This window comes from Salarias fasciatus, chromosome 19 (genome assembly GCF_902148845.1).
Source record: "Salarias fasciatus chromosome 19, fSalaFa1.1, whole genome shotgun sequence".
In the NCBI taxonomy this organism is placed as follows: Eukaryota; Metazoa; Chordata; class Actinopteri; order Blenniiformes; family Blenniidae; genus Salarias; species Salarias fasciatus.
The window spans coordinates 20,950,322-20,969,467 of NC_043763.1; the positions used below are offsets into that span (position 1 = coordinate 20,950,322).

General features: G+C 43.0%; 2 protein-coding genes across 3 annotated transcripts; both read left to right on the plus strand.

Moving 5' to 3' along the window:
• Positions 1-321: 321 nt before the first annotated feature.
• Positions 322-7,829, plus strand: LOC115406767 (ubiquitin-conjugating enzyme E2 D2-like). 2 transcript variants are annotated; one of them, XM_030116991.1, is made up of 7 exons: positions 322-757; positions 3,456-3,519; positions 3,827-3,858; positions 4,028-4,105; positions 4,536-4,641; positions 5,033-5,126; positions 5,296-5,548. In XM_030116991.1, exons 1-7 carry the CDS (start codon positions 734-736, stop codon positions 5,342-5,344), a joined length of 447 nt encoding a protein of 148 aa, XP_029972851.1. In that variant the 5' UTR covers positions 322-733; the 3' UTR covers positions 5,345-5,548. The 2 variants fall into 2 exon arrangements, with proteins under 2 accessions (XP_029972851.1, XP_029972852.1); XM_030116992.1 differs by lacking the exon at positions 5,296-5,548 and adding an exon at positions 7,514-7,829 and having other exon boundaries at positions 324-757.
• A 1,698-nt stretch (positions 7,830-9,527) lies between these two features.
• On the plus strand, positions 9,528-18,806 carry manba (mannosidase, beta A, lysosomal). Its single transcript, XM_030117678.1, has 17 exons — positions 9,528-9,812; positions 11,694-11,788; positions 11,865-11,970; positions 12,063-12,233; positions 12,374-12,497; positions 12,745-12,914; positions 13,393-13,488; positions 13,710-13,861; positions 13,956-14,073; positions 14,509-14,595; positions 14,978-15,145; positions 15,942-16,160; positions 16,244-16,408; positions 16,481-16,625; positions 17,320-17,462; positions 17,584-17,844; positions 18,233-18,806. Exons 1-17 carry the CDS (start codon positions 9,624-9,626, stop codon positions 18,461-18,463), a joined length of 2,640 nt encoding a protein of 879 aa, XP_029973538.1. The 5' UTR covers positions 9,528-9,623; the 3' UTR covers positions 18,464-18,806.
• Positions 18,807-19,146: the final 340 nt, after the last annotated feature.

Here is a 19,146-nt window from a genome sequence, read left to right on the forward strand (position 1 = left end):
TATAAAATTAATTAAGCTTTAATGTTTTGAATTAAAGAGAGTGGAGATACTTGGATGTGGCGTGATGTATCTAACAGGATTACAGTTTATACAATAAATAACATTATAGAAAATGTATTTTAAGTTGATGATATTTCAATCAAAAAAGAGAGAAAAAGTCGATTAAATTGAGGTAATTCTAAGGCTTAATTGTCAGGTCTGGTTAGCCTTGCTAGGTGTGTATGTGTGTGTTTTTTTCTCTAACAAGCTTGTAACCAATCTGCCATCACATCCGGCCCGTCACTGCGCACCCGGCGCAGCCAGCTGCACGAGCTGCACCGCCTGCCGCACGTCATAAAGCCTCCGTACAGCCGACCGCCGCTAGTTGGATAAACAGCCGCGACCGAAACCAAGACAACAGGAGCTCCGTCGCCGCCGCCGCCGCCATTGACCGGCTTTCTTCGTCTGGCACTCACCTTTGCTCCACCTCCGGCGAAAGGATAGAGATAAGAGCGTTACACACCCGATAAATTCACAGGAGTTCTCGACGGACTGCCTGTCGTTTGTGAAGCGCCTTCCAGCATACGTAGTTTTTTAGCTTGCTGCTAGTCAGCTAGCCCGAAAAAGAAAGGCCGTCGAGTTGACACGGCGTCAATTATTTAACGAGGGAGCGGATATTCCTGGCATATCACGCTTGAACCCTCGCACTTGGATCGGAAAAGCTTAACATTGAGGAGCAGAAGTCAGAGAGAGGATGGCCCTAAAAAGGATCCACAAGGTAAGGAGACTGTCGGTGTTAATGTTGGCTAGCCGCGTTAGCTCGCCGCGCTAGCCTCCCACAATGCAGCTAACCGAAGCCCTTGAAGTTTGCCTGCGATTCGATAGATCAGAAGGAACCCGTTTTTTTCCCTATACACTTCTTTCCCATACAGGTGGTATTAATTATATCTACAATCTGCTTTTTATTCACTTAAAATACTAAGCTTCTTGGTGAAGTTTTGTAGACTTATCGCTTGAGTTTGTTTTCCACGTTGGCCTCGATTATATCTTGAATGTGGGATAGCGAAAGCTACGAAAAGTGAGCTAGTTTGACCTGTTGAAGTTAAATATTCTCATGAAACTGACTGTAGATTACCGTCCCAGTGATTTACTTGGTGTTCGTACAAACTCGGACTGTTTTGTCTCGACCCTAACGTCAAGATAAGAAATCTTTCAAGACTCGTGTTTTTCCGAGTAGCTCTGAGATCGCCGTCGAGTTTCTTTGCCGTCACAAAATGACTTATTTTCATAGAAGTGCTAGTTTTTGTTTTTTTTGCGTTTGTAGTAACCAATCCGGATTTAAAAAAAGTTCGAAGCTTTTGATCTAGTATGTTGTTTTAGACGCAACTTATACTATCTTTTTACACTTTTGTTAAAAATGGAAGGTATGGCCAAATACCTGTTCTTTAATCTATCCAATTTTGTTTTCTTGTCTAATCTGGATATTTTAGGTCGAGTTCAAGTTCCTCGACAGACTCGTTTGTAATTTCAGGATCCCCTCAGCTATCGAATGTGAGGCTGACTTCGCGCTTCTCGGTTACCGCTCTCGGTACTGCTTTTTCCGGTTAAAACAAGGCGGTGAAACGTGTCTACCTGCCTATGTGTTAAATCCACATTTGTAAACCGGTTGGGTTAAGAATGAGTTACTGACTTGTCATATTTGTTCACCACTAGCGGGGCCCGGCTCTAACAGATCATATTCGGTTGGCAAACACGACGAAGCTAGCACGTTGCTGTTAGCCGCTTCGGTGTGTTTGCCGCGAGGGTGAAGAGGCCGCATGGATTGCCTAACTCTTCATTCCAATACACGAAGACACGGATAGTTTTAAAGAATGCTGTTCTAGGGCTCGAAATAAGGTTTGATACGGGTGTCGTGTTTGAGTGAAACCTCCTCAAAAATCCTGTACAATCAGCCTTTACCAGAACCCATGACTCATATCACTGTGTGTCCGTGTTAGCAGTCAGGGCTGCTGCTGATGCCTTCATGAAACATTTCTTTGGTATGTAAACGTATTTGTTCTCAGTCTGTGGACATCACGGGGTGTGCTGTGGAGAACTGCCCTCAGCTAGTTTTAATGGAGGAAATTGACAGCAGTAGAGAGAGAACCTGAGAAGTACTCTGGTTTCGTTCCTTCACTCTGTTGACGAGAAGATTCCTTCAGGGAAATCGCCAAACTTCCTTGTAAATTTGTGTGTACAAAGACGGCCAGGGTGGGGCGGAGGCCTCCAACTTTCCCTCTCTCTCCAAAATAACTGTTGACCTAAAAATAACAAGCTGTATAGTATACAGTAAATGTCCAGGGGTGGACCATGTGGCTTCAAAATAGGATCGCCATATTTAACAGTAGGTTTAAAGTTTCTTCCAAACCTGGAATGTCTTGTTTTCCCCTCAACAATTTTTTTTTAAATGTATTTTGTCATCTTGGAGAGTAAACTACCTGTGACTGATTCATATTTAAGTAGTCACAATTGGGGAAATAAGTATCTCCACAATTCTTTGTTTTACTTCGCAGGATTTTCAAGTCTCAACAGTATCAGACTTTCGGTTGGAAATCTATACCACAAAATCACTTGGTCTTTTGAGCTTTTTCTTGTTTTAATCTTCTGTTAAATGTGTGCTGGGCTTTGTGCTTTTTTTTTTTTTTTTTTAACATATGTTGCAGTTTATAAATTATCAACCTCAACTGCTCTTTTGATGTCAAGCAGACCAAATGCTGCACTACATGGCCCCAAACTCCCAAGTGGAAGTTCTTCTTTCAATGTGATTTGCTTGCACACACTGAATAATAAAACCTTCAGTTTGCTTCCACATTTATGTAAATTCCCTCATCCTCATTGGAGTCAGTTTCAGTCATGCTTGTTGTGACTCTGGGGTGATGTGGGCCATGTGTCGCACCGTGATCTTGGAAAATTCCTTATCACAGTTAAGATTACAAGTATCATAAAACACAATTGTTCCTTACTTGCTTCATATTGTTGTTCATGTACAGCAGTAGTTTAACCTTCCCTCAAAATTGTTTCTGATCTGTTTTATGAGAACATTGTATAAGCCAAACACTGGACTTAACCACTCCCACAAGAGGCCTTCTAAATAACAGACATGATGAATGTCCTTGGTCGGACTGTTTCTTCTGATGTTTTTGTTAGCCTTTGGAAATGTGATTTTGACAACCCCAGGGCAAGCATAGCCTTATCCACATAGGGTGTCCTGGTCGAAAACAAGTTGGCCCCCTGACCTTAGAAAAGTGTTAGAATAAGTGGAGTACAGTTTCTCATGTGGCAATCTCCCCTTCCTGAAGACTTCGAGGCATTTGTACTCTGGATGTTAAGTGCCGCTCAGTTGTGCGCGTGGTTTTCAGAGTGCATCTTCTCACCGATTTGTCTCTGAAGATCACATGGAGGACTAATTAGTTATTGTTCCAAACCTCTCATTACAGGAGCTGAATGACCTGGCTCGTGACCCTCCAGCACAGTGCTCAGCCGGCCCAGTGGGTGATGACAGTAAGTGCCCCAGACAAATAGGAAATAAAACCAAGTATGTATTACTTCTCCGACCCGGATGACCCAAGTCCAGCCTGAAATGATAAACTACCTGTCACCTATGAGCCACCCTCATCACCCTCATTTCTATTTTAAATACCTTCAGAGTAATTCCAGCACTGATTTTTCAATGAACTGACTGATAATGGCTAAGACGAATGTTGGATGAACTCTCACCGAGAAGTTGTCAGGATTGTTTTTTTTTTAATCTACTTCCTGTTGTATCGCATACCTTTCTAACATTTAACCTCTCCCTCCTCCTCTGCAGTGTTTCACTGGCAAGCCACAATCATGGGGCCTGTAAGTAGATGCTTCATGACATACTTGTTTGTTTTGTTTGGGGTTGAAGTTTAGTTTTTGCTCACTCAAATGTAATCTTGAGTGAAGGGTTGCAATTTCATTTTATAGTTAGGTGTGGTCGTGGGGTGTTGATGACTCCTTTCTGAAGTATGTAACATGTTGTTTTCAGTGTGACAGTCCATATCAGGGAGGCGTTTTCTTCTTGACAATCCATTTTCCCACAGACTACCCCTTCAAACCGCCAAAGGTAAGTCACTCTTAATGGTCACACCCTTAACAGTGTTTTGCCAAGTTCAGGTGATTGAAGGTAACCCGTCATTTGCCTTTCGAATCGCCCACTCACTGTGTTCTTCATGCAGTAAAAGTATGAATATCAGACCCTGGGGGCTAATCTACAACAGTTGATTATGTTTCTGGTGAACATCAACAAGCACTTCTTGGAAGTGAAACCGAACCTGACAGGCAAGCATTGCGAAAGTGTTTTCAGCGCTTGGAGATACATGTAGTTGCAAAAGCAAAAACAAAAATCTGAAGGAGCCGAGGTGACTGTCAAGTCAAACGTCACGGCTTTGTGTGGAGGAATTGGAGTTGCATAACGTTGACATGTTGCGTGACTACTTCAGTTAACTTTTTTCTTTTGTGTCTATCTTTCCCAATACCTCCCTCTCTCTCCTCAGGTGGCATTTACAACGAGAATTTACCACCCAAATATTAACAGTAATGGCAGTATCTGTCTGGATATTCTCAGATCACAGTGGTCTCCAGCACTTACTATTTCTAAAGGTACAAATCTTAGTGAAATGATCTGTTTTGCGATTTTATTTTTTTTTGCGTAGTGTTGCCATCCACTTAATATCTTTGTGCATAATATCTATCATCTAAAGAATTTATTTCATTTAGTGAATTTTTATTATTTGTACTCTCAAACACAAACTTAACTTGATAGTGTTTAATTATGGAATCTGGTTTAAAAGATCTTGAAATGTAATATTTTAGATTTTCATGGCATAAGCTAAAAATCAAAGCTAAACAAAATGACCTTATCATGTTGAATATTTTATTGTAATTTTTCCAAATGCATTGATTAGGTGTTTGTTTAGTCTGTGTAAACCTCATCTGCATATTGAATACATATGAAAAAAAATAAGTTGAATGGTTTTTCTGTTTCTCGTAGTTCTTCTCTCCATTTGCTCACTCCTATGTGACCCAAACCCTGACGACCCGCTAGTGCCAGAGATCGCACGAATCTACAAAACAGATAAAAATAAGTAAGTATGTGTTCGCCACACGAGTATGGAAACGACGGATCTCGCCTTTCAAAAGGCAGGGGGGAAAAAACTCCTGGTGCATGTTTTCCACAAGTGTGATGCTGCAGTGGACTGTGAAGGATTCAGATTCCCATGTTGGGCTCTGTGTAACCCGGTGTCACTCTGTCAGGTACAATAAACTAGCTCAGGAGTGGACAACGAAGTATGCCATGCTTTAGGGTAAGGCCGAGAGCAGCGCTGCATCTTGGCTAAGTGCTGTGGGATTGGATGTGTTGTGATGCCCTGGCCCCTGTGGCTGAACCAGAGGTTTGGTTCTGTTGAAGTCCTAAAGGCTGGTCCATGCTTCACATGTACGCGTTAACGCGTCCGCTTTGGAAGGTCCGCGCACCACCAATGCGGACGCGCTTTCTCCCATGCTACATTTTGAGCTCAGCTGTGCGCGTCTCATGCAGGCGCGGTGATCCACGCAGCCTCGAGAAGCTTTTCCGGCTCTACAGACTGTTTATCTGCTCCTTTATTACGGATTATTTAGAGAGAATTAAGCACATACATTATCAGTACATTATCTTTAAGTATTAAAGTTTATTTAGCCTTTTTTTTTTTCCATTTCTGAATCGCGGGGCGGCGCCGGAGCGATTAGTTACTTTTTCACTTCTGTCTGCAGACCTCCTCCTCCCTCCAGACAGTCTGCTCTCTCTTTCCACGAGTTTTTCACTCTTTCGGTGTCTTTAAGTGGAGCCATCAGGCTGGAGCTCCGTCTACTTTCACGTTTACCGTCATGTTTTGTTTGCTATGGCGCTCTGGCGCAGGCGCACACTTCCGCGACCTGCGCGCAATGCGCAACGCGGTCTCAAATTCTGGCTGCTGCGCGGACGTCCGCGGATCGGTCCGCGCGGACCCTAGCGGACAGGAATTCATGACGATTTTTACGTCACGCGGACCAACGCGCACCCACGCGGTCGTGTGAAGCATGGACGGGCCTTAAGAGTGCCGTGTGCTGCAACTCTAATCTGTCCCCTCAGAGGTGGAGTCGGTCGGTGACCAAACGATTGTGATTCCATAGTAATCAACCACATTTTGTTGTATTTAACCAATTCATGAAATTCCCTGCTCAGGTTTTTGTCTATATGACTCTTTTCAGATTACAAACTGCAACTCAGAGCTTTACAAAGGATTTATGATGGATATATATTCCAAGTGGAATCACACCTACACACATCCAGTGTATGAAATTAAAGTTGGTGACGGACGAATGAAATAAGCTACTGAAAAGATATAAAATGAAAAAATTAGTGTTAAATATATATTTAAGGCAAAGTAAAATATTTCCCAGACGGGCATGTTTATAAATCATAAAGAAGCTCTTGATCGATAAATTTTGGATTTGAATAAACTTGAGTTGAATAACCAAATAAGAATGAGCCTTTGAGATGATTAAAAATTACAAAGTATTGCATAAGATTCAAGAAGTGACCACCTTTTGAAAAGCATCTCTTTTGGCAGTGATGACTGAACATGAAGTTTAGCAGACAATGACAAGTCAGCTTTTAGCGACAGGTCTTGGCAGTGCATTTTTCCTCAATGCCTTAAAATAAACTAATGAATGCAAAACTATGAATAATTGCCACATAGAAACAATTAATATGATTTAGTTCAAATGTTGTCGCATGAGAGCTCTCTTGATGCTCTGTTGAACAATGTCTGCCACCAGAAGTCTGCAGTGTGTCAACTATTTTCACTTTGAAGAAAGAGACTTGTTTTGTTTTTTTCTTTTTTTTAACCGCCTGAATTAGTTGTGAAGCTTCCATTTGTTTGCATGTGAGCGTGTAGCCACTAACTCGGCATGAAAACTGAGACTCTGCAATAACTTTTAATGCGATTGGTGGAATATATCATGGTGCACTGTGTTGAACCAGAAAAGTTTCTCCAGGCTGGCTCACTAAACTACAGAGATAAATTACCAAGCTTCCCCATTCAAGGTCAGGAATCGTTGTGATTTATGCAGGTTGTTCTAGTTTTATAAAAACCTGATATTTTATTACTCAATAAGACAAGTGTCCAAATCAGAAGATGAGGCTAGAAAGTTATCTCATAAAAGTAGAATTCACATTCAAACCAGAGAGCCTGTGATAGCTTTGTCAGCTGATTGTCTCTGAAAACAGTCTTTACTCAAATTAGCAAAGTATGACTCAAAAATACAGCGGGTTTATATCATTTAGAGTTTACCTATTTCCCTCAAGTTGCGTCTTCATCAAAACACTCGACATGATGGCATGTTTTCCTCGTATTGTGCAGCCTGGTGGCATGTGCTCTCAGACTTCTGTGATTGACTGTGTGGACACATCTGATGTGGAGGTAACGTGGAGTGTTTGTTCTTGTGTTGACAGATACTTCAAAATGGCGAAAGATTGGACACAAAAGTATGCGATGTGATGGCGTCATGTGGAAAGCTGGTGGAAAACAATGTCGCTGGTTCAGACTTAAAATTCCGGGATTCTGCTCTTTTTCACTTTTTATTTTTGGGAGAAGGGGGTTGAGCATTGGAGCATTTTACCCCCTTCCGTTTCTTGTTTGTTTTTTGTTTTTTTTCCCCCCCCACCTGCGCGCTCTTAAGAAGATAGTGTTTCTTTCTCTCTCTAGGACATGTGCCAGTTTCTGTTGAGTTTCAACTCCCGTTCTGTATGGAGCTTTGAAAAAAGGAAAAAAATTAAACGCAAGTCTTGGCTCTGAACACTCACCTTGAGCATGCACCAGTGAGAGGTTTCTGTTTCCTTTGGGTTTTTTGTTTTGTTTTGTTTTTTTTTCTTCGAACTGAAATTGGTGAAGTTTGTCATTTTACTCTGCACACACTTGGTAGAATCTGATGCAGCCGCCGTCTTGCGAGCGCCGCAGCCTCGATACATCCTGAGGTCGATGGCGGCTTCACCGGGGGCAGAGGTTCAAAGAGCACTTGTAGCAAAGCCTGTATTTTGCCGTTTATGTGAATTCAGAATTTCAGGAGTTTCACATTGGCCTAAATCCCACCGAAATCTGGCCCACAAATTCGTATCTGTCTCCCAAACTGGTGTGACGTCAGTTTTTCCTTCTGATCAGTAGTATAGGAATTCTATTACCTGGGGTTGGGGGAAAAACAGGTGTATCTTATTCCACTATCAAAGTGTGTGTACAGAAAAACACGGCAGTTATATATCAATGTAAGGAAATAAAATATAAGAACTTCAATGTTGTATTTTATGCATGTTTATAAAGGTAGGCTATTATGTTTCTGCAAAAATAAATGGAGTGTAAGACTGATCAGTTGGAAAAATTTGGTTCCCCTCAAAAGATTTTGATTTGTTTTTGGTTTTTTTTTTCTATTTTTGTTATTTAGAAGCCAGTAGTTGAGCAGTTAGTTTTATGCCCACTTGAACACTGTCTTCTTGTAGCCCTAAAAATCTTGATGCAAAGCTAATGGTTGATAATCAACTTGTGGCTGTGTTTCATTTTAGTTTTCCCTTCAATAAAGTTACTTAAACCATAAAAACGGGACTGGGTGTGTTTTCTTCAAGTAAGATTCATTTGCACATGCCAGTCATCGTTGGTGTCTTTGTATTTCATGTGAAACACGGGAAGGAGTTGTGGAAAAATGAAGGTTTGTTTTTTGTGAAGCAGTTTGTCATTTTCTTAAGATTCTGATGCCTGAAATGGGTTCATTTTTAAACTGCATCAAGCAATACACTTTTTGATAGTCTTTGCCCAAACACAAGGAATATGGAGAATGTCTTGATAAAGTTTTCCTTATAAAAGTTGGTCGTAGTCTTTTTAAAGGAGTTTGGAGGTTTAGTGAAATCCATTATTCAAGTGTGGCAACTGTCCTGAAGTTAAAGCATTATGAACTGTATTTTCCTCTGATGCAATTCTATAGCATGTTTAAGTGTCTTCTGAGTCATGTGAAACTTTTGGTTTAACTATTTTTGATCAGTAAGATTTGCTGTATCTTAGAAAAATGGGCATGAAGTGTTTTAGGTTTTCAAATGTGAAACACTGATTGCATAAGAGGCAACTCGAAGACTCCAGATGAATGGTAAACGCACCACTGAATGAGTTCTACACCAGAGCTTCCCAGTGGCCATGTGAGGATGAACTCTGAAACTATACAACGTGTAGATTTGAGTTTGAGTTGAGGTCACCAGTTCATCACGGGTCAACCGGACGGACAACCTGTGCAGCTGAAAATCATTTTGATCCCGGACTTGAACCAGGTGCATTGCTGCGAGGCTGTGCACACCACTGTTCCCCCCTGTAACATTATTTTTTTTCCTGAATAAATGGTTCTTAAAATATGTTTCCCATAACATCCAACAAAAGACACATGTTGCACCAGGCGTTTCCTTGCTTGGTCAGCTGACCGCGCGTCACATGAGGAACCCGGAAGTCAGCCATCTGTAAACACGACGGGATAAAAGCAAGCGTTTGAATCCTTTGAAGAGGGTTCTGTCTCGCGGGGACGCTCGAACCATGAGACTGGCCGTCAGGCTTTGTCTTCCCGCTCTGTGGTGTGTGTTCGGAGGGGTTTTCTCTGAGTTTTCTTCCCAGCTGAGTCTGACCGGGAAATGGAGTCTGAGGAACTCCAACAGGTCCGTGTCTCTACCCGTCCAGGTGCCCGGCTGCGTTCACTCCGCCCTGCAGCAACAGGGATACATTCAGGTCAGACAGTCGCTCCGCTGCCGCCGCTGTGTGAACCATCCGTATTTTTATGTGGTAGAGAAACAACTTTCTATTGGTCATGATTTTATGGCCGCTCAGTAAGAGGGAGTGGGGAACATGGAATACAAAAAGCAAGACAAGCGTGTTTACAAAGTGATACTAAAAGAATGCAAAGTTAAACAACTCAAAAAGACACATAACAGTGAAGCCTCCAAACAGTTAAATAGACTCCACTGGTCACATCTTTTGGTACAACTTGAATCAGTGTCTTTAAAGCAGGGGTGTCACTAACATTTTAGTTCAGGGGCCTCGTGCACTCCAAGTTTCACCCGGAGTTGGCTGGACTGGTAAAATTTAAATTTCAACTTATCAACAGTCATGAGAGTCGGGGAAAGATTCCAGTAACTTTGAAGGTAGCATGGATATCGAGTATTTAACTGCAATCATTTCTGTAGCTTGAATGGTCTGAACAACATTAAAAATATCAGTTGAGTTGCATGAAAAGAACATTTTATGTAACCTTGGAGAAAAAATTGAAATCAATAATTGATTACCTGAGTGGATGTGGATTAAGAACATAAAAATAATAAAGGTAATATGAATAAGACACAAGAGAGCACAAATTTTGAGGGGAAAAAATACCCTCATAATGACTCAATCCAACAAAATCAAGCAGATGTGGTGGAGAATGAGAAATAAAGAATCAATATAGCAGAAAAGACCCGAAGTATGTCACAAATTGCCGGACAGAGAAAAAAAAATCCCCTGCTTTTAAGAAAATGATCATCAAAAAAGCAAAGAAATACCAGGATAAGAAATCACAAAAGCATGAAAAGATACAGCAAGTAATAGTCAGAGATTCCAGGAAGGAGGCATGAATTGCCAATATACGTATACATTTCAAAGTGGCCTTTTATTGTGGGCAGTATAAAGCACACCTGTGCACTAATCATGGTGTCTGATGAGCATCTTGATGTGGCATACCTGTGAGGTGGGATGGATTATCTCAGCAAAGTAGAAGTTCTCACTATCACACATTTAGACAGATTTGTGAACAATGTTTGAAAGAAATGGTAATATAGTCTATCTGGAATGAATTTTAGATCTTTAAGTCCATCTCATGAAAAATGGAAGCAAAAACAGAAGTGTTGCGTTTATATTTTTCTTTAGTGTACATACAATATCAACAGAATCTTCAGAAAACCGGCCTGCTTTCAGTATTATCTTTTGCTTAAGTGCATTAAATGGATTGCACAGTAACTATTCTGGTCAAAATTTCACCAAAAAGTCCAATGAAAACATGTAATATCCACTTAAATTACTTTATCTGAAAAGGAAGCAAAACAACACTCACTTCAAAATTTCGGGGTTTTCATGTCTTGGATGCAACTTAAAGGTGCTGTAGGCAGGATTTCGCTAGTCAATGCTAATTTTTCTGTGTTTTCTTTGGATTAAATGTTAGAGTATCCATTGATAATCCTTTAGGAGTGTAGCATAATTGCACTACCGCGAGGGCGCAGCGTTTCCATCCGTCTCTGTTCTGAGCTGAAAAGGAATCTCGACAGCTCCAGGTATCTTTGACCAATCAGAAGAGCCCCTGAGGTTCTAACCGTGATTGGTCGAGGGTCGTTCGTCGCACGTTCTTGTGGGAGGGGCTTAACTTGCGTAAGGGCGTGATGTCAGAGAAAACAGGACAAGATTGGCTGTGCTGGGTTTCAAATCGCCATCTTAGATGGGTCAAATCGAGATTCGGAATCCTGCCTACAGCACCTTTAAGTCCTCCGTAATTTTCTTATTTCTTAACTTTGAATCAGAAGAATATAGTTAACATCAGAAATAATCCTTCTGACCGACTGAACGCCCTCCTTGCTGGTCTGTCAGGATCCTTATTACAGGTTCAATGATGTCTCCTATCGGTGGATTTCGCTGGAGAACTGGACCTACACCACCACCTTCTCTGTCCCCGCCTCCCTCAGGTCTGGACAGTTATCTTTCCCTCCAGTTTCTCGTGCCCTGCCTCCCCACCTAAGTGCTTATTTTCCACTCGACCAGGCTGAAGCGGAAGGTGCTGCTCGTCTTTGACGGCGTGGACACCGTGTCCACCGTCTCTCTCAACGGGATCGCCGTGGGGACGACGGACAACATGTTCCTCAGATACGTGAGTGGAGCCCTCCGCTCTCGGTTCTGTCGTTTCCTCCCTCACGTCGGTGCGTCGCGCGCTCAGCTTCCTGTCTGTTCTTCGCTGTGCAGGACTTCTCGGTGAGAGATTTGCTGAAGGACGGTGAGAATGTGCTGGAGGTCCGTTTTCTCTCTCCGGTTCTTTACGCCTCGGAGCAGAGAAAAGCTCACCCATACAGAGTTCCTCCTGAGTGTCCTCCAGAGGTCCAGCACGGGGAATGCCACGTCAACTTCATCAGGAAAGTACGTACGTCCTTCCAGGTTTTACCTACGGAAAGATGTAAACACATCAGCAGAAGAAAGATGCTTGAGGACATAAACTGGAACAATCCCATCCTGTGTTGGTATTGAACCGGTGAGCTTCTCGGTGTGTTCGGGCGCAGGCGCAGAGCTCCTTCAGTTGGGACTGGGGCCCCTCGTTTCCCTCGGTGGGGCTGTGGAGGCCGGTTCGCCTGGAGGCTTTCGACGCCCTGCGGCTCGTCCAGGTTTCCTGTGTTCCTCTCTACAGTGAGTCCAGCGCTTCATCAACCTTTAATCCACCATTAAGGGTTAAACCCCAACCCTGTAGTTCAGTTAACACTGTGGTTATCTGGAGAGGAATAGATGTAGATTCACCAAAGTCTCCCTTGAAACACCTGCCTGCTTTCTTCCCCCTGCTCTTAAATGTCTTCTCGGTATGAGATTTCATGTACTCACATCATTTGTGCCGCTCCTCTTCTTTTTCTGTCTTATATATCTTTATCCCGATGTCCAGATTACAGGAGCGCTGAGTGGACCGTGCAGGTCGAGCTTCTTGTGGACGCCGTCCAGCCGACCGAAAGCCAGATTACCGTCTCCATCCCCGAGCTGGGCTCGGAGCAAACCTACCAGGCCAAGTTTCTCTCTGGAAAAACCAAAACCGTCCTCGTCTTACATATATACACGGTGCGTGAAGCTGGCATGTCGTGTGTTAGAAAATATAAGAGACTGTACAAGACAGTTAAAAGTATCACTTCAGCCACTGAAGTCTTGACGTCTCTCCAGATTCTGGAGTCTTTCACTGTGTGAGGCCGACGCTCCTCCCAGAGGAGGACATGTTTTGAGCGAAAGACGCGCTCCGCTTCTGGTGTCCAACTTAAACCTTCACACCTCAAAATGACTGGCGGTTGTGTGGGGGCACCGTGCGCTCTGAGCTGGTTTTAAAGGGAACTGTCAGTCCGATCACAGAAAGAAGACGAAAATACATTTTTATCTATAGTGTATGTGTTTATAATGTGGAGTGAGCTTTGAGGGCTGCAAACAAGCTTCGAAACGCATTGATATTTCAAGTCTTCTGATTCATTTCAGCTTTGAATGACATTTCTGTGAGCTTCACTCTTTGTGTGTGTGTTTTTTTTCTTTTCTTTTTTTTTCCATCTTCCAGAAGAAGGAGGTGAAGTTGTGGTGGCCCAACGGACACGGAGAACAACCTTTTTACAATCTCACCATCCAAGGATTTCAGGATTTATTCTCATCCAAGGTCGGAGGTCAAACTTTTATACACTGTTGTAGCTTTGTTAGCATGATAATGTATCTATGTTTCAGATTTGGTTGGTTTGTATAATTAAACATGTGTGCCAATTATTACATAAGATGAAGTTTTGTGCTACAAATTGTAATATTTCTGTGTGTTTCAGTGTTTTATTCAGTCTGTTCTCAGGCAGTCTGCGGTTCACTGAAATGAGAGTGTTGCTGTTGCAGGTGTATTTCCGTACGGTGGATCTCTATCAGGGGCAGATTGTCGGCACTCCGGGTTTGGGCTTTTTTTTCCGCGTCAACGGGAAGCCAATTTTCCTGAAAGGCTCCAACTGGATCCCGGCCCACTCCTTCCAGGACCAGGTGACCCCCGCTGTGTGAGTGCTCATTGAAAAGCTCCTCTTTGGCAGAAGATGTTTTTTTTTAAAGTGACATTCATTCTGAGGCTGCTTCTCTTCTCCGGCTGCTCAGTTTGAGAAACCTGTTGCAGTCGGCGGTGGACGCGAACATGAACGCCCTCCGGGTGTGGGGAGGAGGCGTGTACGAGCAGGACCTATTCTACCACATCTGTGATGAGATGGGCATCATGGTAACCGCCAGTCTTCCTTCTCATGCTCACACCTGTCGTTTCAGGTGCTCTCTGTATTCCTGAACTGATGGTTTAGCTTTAAATCTGTTATATATAAGATATATATATACGAGTATATATATATTATAAGAAATGTCTGAGTCCTCTCACAGAAAAGGAGTATTTTGTATGAAGTACTTTTATGGGTGTTACATTCAGTCAGCGCGCTGCAGCAGAAAGTCAGCTTTCTTCATATTATTCTGCTTTTTGTTCATAATCATAATCATTTTTTACAGGCTCGGATCATTGATAAAGGTCTCGTATTTGCGTTCAGCAGCATCTTTTCTGTGCCGATGACTGTGTCTCTGTAGGATTTAGATTGTGTAACGGCGCCGTGACTCACGGCCATATTGCAGCGCAGATGGTGCTTTAAAGTGTTTAAACCTGTGTCTCCAGGTCTGGCAGGACTTCATGTTTGCCTGCGCGATGTACCCCACCGAGGCTGACTTCATCCAGACCGTCAGAGAGGAAGTCCTCCAACAGGTGACTTTGTGCTTTCCATTAGAATTTCTCTCTGCAGGCGTAAACTATGACATTTATACACATGAAAAACAACAAATGAGTTCAGAGAACAGTGTACAAATGCAGATGAATCCAGTATTTTCATATTAATTTACTTTTTTGGCACACTATTGTGTTTAGTACACAGCAGATGAAGTGAAGCAGCTTCTCTTAATCTGTGATCGAAATTTAAATGTTAGCTTCTATTTTATGTTATTTATTTTATATTCTGTGATCAGTCAGAACAAAACAAGATCAGATATGTGGATGTTTCAGCTTTCATTTCAGAGATACGATGAGCCGAAACACACGTTTGCTGGATGTAAATGGGCTTATTAATTTCATTTGCTTTGTCTGTCGTCAGCTGTGGCGTCTGAAGTCTCACCCCTCCATAATAATCTGGAGCGGAAACAATGAAAACGAAGCGGCTCTGGCCACCGACTGGTTCGACATCCCCGCTCCCCAGAGGCCCACGTACCTCAAAGACTACGTGACGCTTTACGTGAACAACATCAGGGAAATCGTACAAGAGGTCAGAGTCCCAGTCTTTGTGTTTACAAAGATTTAGGATCAGAATCATGTCAGGGTGGTTTTAAAGGAAGGCCGCCACTGATCCTGAATATTCAGTAACAGAAGCTCATCTGATGATCTATTGACACTTCACAAACAGAGACATATTTACTCTTAATATCAGGATTATTTATCACTTATTATCACACAGAGAAGCAGCATCTTAACGCACACTCATTCTCATCCCAAATAGATGTAACAGCTATTTGTTTCGCATAGATCCAGCAAGTAAGGACATTCAAAGCCATACGTGTCCAGTTTGTTATTAAGTGCTCTTCTTTTGTTGATCACAGATGAGCTTAATTCCAAAGTGATTCATTTTACTTTGCTATTGACGTGTGAAATCATACAACAGTTTGCTGAGAACTGTTTCTAAACTGTGAGTTACATGTTTGTTTGTTTTTTTTATTGGAGGTTTTGTTCTATTTCAATAACATTAGATATTAATTAAATAACCTCATTTTCAAAGAATGTTTATAACTTTGCTCCGTATTCAAAATATTTCTAACTTAAACCTTAACCTTCTTTTCAATGGAGTCGATAAGATTTTGAACAGAATCCAAAGTTTTGTTTTTTCAAGCGTTGTCCTCAAATTTAGAATATAAAAAGTCGCGTTAATTGCTTTCAGGTCTGTCGCTTTTCGTTATGCTGCATAGTCATAGAAAATGTTCTACCAGTTCTGACTCTGGATATGTAAAGTGCATTTCTAACCTCATGTTATTGTAAAAACTGCATTCTTTCCGACGCGTGTCCTCCAGGAGGACCAGAGCCGCCCGTTTCTCGTCTCCAGTCCCACGAACGGGGTCGAATCGGAGCAGGAAGGATGGGTGGCCGCCGACCCCTACGACCCTCTCTACGGAGACGTCCATTTCTACAGCTACCTGGCGGACTGCTGGGACTGGAGGACGTTCCCCCGGACGCGCTTCACCTCCGAGTACGGCTTCCAGTCGTGGCCGTCCTTCTCCACCCTGCAGCCGGTGACCGAACAGCAGCCGCAGATCTCTAACATCTGCATTTCCCACGACTCACGTGCTGACGAAGGGTTTTCGCGCCTCTTCAGATTTCCAGGTCAGAAGACTGGAGCTACGACAGCAACTTCTCGTCTCACCGCCAGCATCACCAAGACGGGAACCAGCAGATGCTGCTGCAGGCGGCGCTGCACTTCCACCTGCCGAACTCCAGCGAGCCGCTCAGGAGATTCACGGACACGCTTTACATCACGCAGGTGAAGGAGGGGGAGGCTGGAAATGGAAGCTCTCCACATTACAGCCCGGCTGACGGCGTGCGACGTGTGCAGGTCATGCAGGCGCAGTGTGTGAAGACCCAGACCGAGTTCTACCGCAGGAGTCGAAGCGAAGCCATCGAGGGCAAAGGTTACACCATGGGCGCTCTCTACTGGCAGCTCAATGACATTTGGCAGGCGCCGTCCTGGTCGTCCATCGGTCAGTGAACGCATCCTCAGACCTGATATCCAACTCCAGCTGCACCATGTTGTGGTGGTTGATGGAGGCCTTTTCTATGTGGAGTTTGCATGTTCTCCCTGCATTTGTGGGTTTTGAAAGTCTAAAAACATGCTTTTTAGGTTAATTAATGACTCCAAAATGAATATAAACAGCAACCATTTGCATCATTGGGTTGTTCGTGTTTTCAGTTTATTCGTTCATCTCTTAAAGAGTTGTTCAAGCATATTTTTTCACTCTTAAAACTCATTTCAACATTTTAAACACGGTTTATACTGAGAAAATTCTGTTGGAATGTATAAAACTGACCATAATCACACTAATTTCACTATTTTTAGCTTAAAAAGAAAAATGGACAACTTGCAATCCGCTTGGTTTTTAAAAATAGTGATTGCAAGAAGTCCAGGAATTCATTCAGCCACATTGGAACACAGTGTCAGTTGCTCCTATTCCTTAAATATTGTAAAACACAATGCATTTTGTTGCAAAAATGATCAAGCACATGTATTTATTTTAATTAAAACTCATTCAGTCAGCTCTTTAAGTTAAACTGGCAGCCTCAGTTCTTTACTACTGTCAGATAAAAGTTACACAGGATGAATCTTCTGCGCTATGAATCAGTTATAAGTGTATCCAGCTGTTGTTAAATGATCGTTTTACTGTTTCCTGTCTTCAGAGTTTGGTGGGAAGTGGAAAATGCTGCATTACTTCGCACAGAGCTTCTTTGCCGCCGTCCTCCCCGTCGGTTTCGAGGACGACGGCACGATGTTCGTCTACGCCGTCTCAGACCTGAGTCAGGAGCTGAAGCTGAGGACTGTGGTACGGTTTTACCTGAGGAATTCATTTCAAATGACAAACCAGTGAATTTACTTCATCCTTCATGTCTCTTGCTTGTCGATTTCGTGTGATCAGAACTGGCCCGTTGTGGTTTTTCGATCAGGTCACCGTGCATTCCTGGTCCGACCCGGATCCGGTCTGCCGCCTGGAGTCGGACCTGGTGCCCGTGCCGGCGGGCAGCGCCGTGCCCGTGTTCAGACGGCCCGTCGCCGCCCTGCTGGCAGGATGTGGACGCTGCACCCGGCTCACCTGCCTGCTCACCTTCCGCCTGGAGGACGCCGGCGGCAGCCAGCAGGGTCCCACCAACCACCACTTCCTGTGCTCCCCGAAAGACGCCCGGGGGCTCCAGAGACCCAACATCACCGTGAGAGCCTCCTTTTTACACCGACACAAACTGAAATACAGGGAAAGTTTATATTTAACACAACTACAGACTATAAAGTTCTCAAAAGACTCAAATCAGACATGATAATCTTTAAAATAGGGCTGGTAAACCTGAGGCCCGTGGACCAAAATGGATCCAATGTGGTCTGGGTTTTCTTTCGTTAAAAAAAAAAAAAAAAAGGGGAATGGATAATAAAGAACACTGAATTATAGAATTTAAGGCTGAACTTCAGGATATTTTCACCAACTCTGTTAAAGTTTGTCTCACAAGTTAATAATGTAACATTTCAAGTTCTTGGAAGGTATGCTGCTGGTCGCTCCTGACTGGTTGGATGTTCCTCTCTCTGACGGTGCGTTTTGCTCTGCAGGCGAAGGTCCAGGAGGATGAGCGCGGCTTTACCGTCTCCCTGCGCTCGGCCGCCGTGGCGCCGTTCGTCTGGCTCGACGTGGGGAGCGTCCCCGGGCGTTTCAGCTCCAACGGCTTCCTGATGGTCTCCAGGAACGTGACGGTGGGTTTCAACGCGTGGCGGCCCACCAGCGTGGCGGAGCTCTCCGCCTCCCTCACCGTCACGTCTCTGACGGACGTGTACCGAGTCTGACCCGAACCGACGGCTTCCATGTTCGAGCCCAGCAGGTTGAAAGGCTGGTCAGAGGTGGCGCTGCGCTCCCACTGACTGCTGAATGTCTTTTCTGGATCCTAAATGTCAAACACAAAAACTTTAATTATCCATAAAGTGGATATTTGCCTGTATTTTCCAGTAAATACACACTGAGAAAAGTATTACATCAAAGACACAGAAAACAAGTCAAACCACGAAGCCTGACACCTTTTCTCACTGATGCACTTTGATTGTGATTGCACTGAAATCTCTGCCGGGTGGTTTTTTTTTTTTCTTGTGCAAATACTTGAATGATTTTTAATAAATATTTGTGTTTTTTTTAAATTCATACCTATAAGATATTGTGGCATTTTCAAGCATCACACCTCCTCCTGCTTTGCTATATTGAACTTTGAAACTACTTCCTCCAATTCTACACCAAAAAAAGGCATCTAAAACAATTGAAAAATTCACTTCTTTTCATGATTTAATGACTATAATCCATCAAAACATTGATTAACTGATGACTTCAAATAAATAGTTCTATATATTAGTTATTACACACAACCTGAGATAGTTGAAGTTTATGATTTCACACTTTAGCTTTGAAGTTGGCAAATAATCACAATTGAATTGTAAGAATATTTAGATTTTATTATTTGTAATAATTACACATTAATAAT

Bases quoted from the DNA above. Each gene is read 5' to 3' on its own strand.
- LOC115406767 (XM_030116991.1), top strand. From the start codon at position 734: ATGGCCCTAAAAAGGATCCACAAG. The intron at 3,520-3,826 runs GTAAGTGCCCCA...CCTCCTCTGCAG, and splicing joins CGGCCCAGTGGGTGATGACA to TGTTTCACTGGCAAGCCACA. The intron at 3,859-4,027 runs GTAAGTAGATGC...TGTTGTTTTCAG, and splicing joins AAGCCACAATCATGGGGCCT to TGTGACAGTCCATATCAGGG.
- manba (XM_030117678.1), top strand. From the start codon at position 9,624: ATGAGACTGGCCGTCAGGCTTTGTCTTCCCGCTCTGTGGTGTGTGTTC. The intron at 14,074-14,508 runs GTAACCGCCAGT...CTGTGTCTCCAG, and splicing joins GTGATGAGATGGGCATCATG to GTCTGGCAGGACTTCATGTT. The intron at 16,409-16,480 runs GTGAAGGAGGGG...CGACGTGTGCAG, and splicing joins ACACGCTTTACATCACGCAG to GTCATGCAGGCGCAGTGTGT.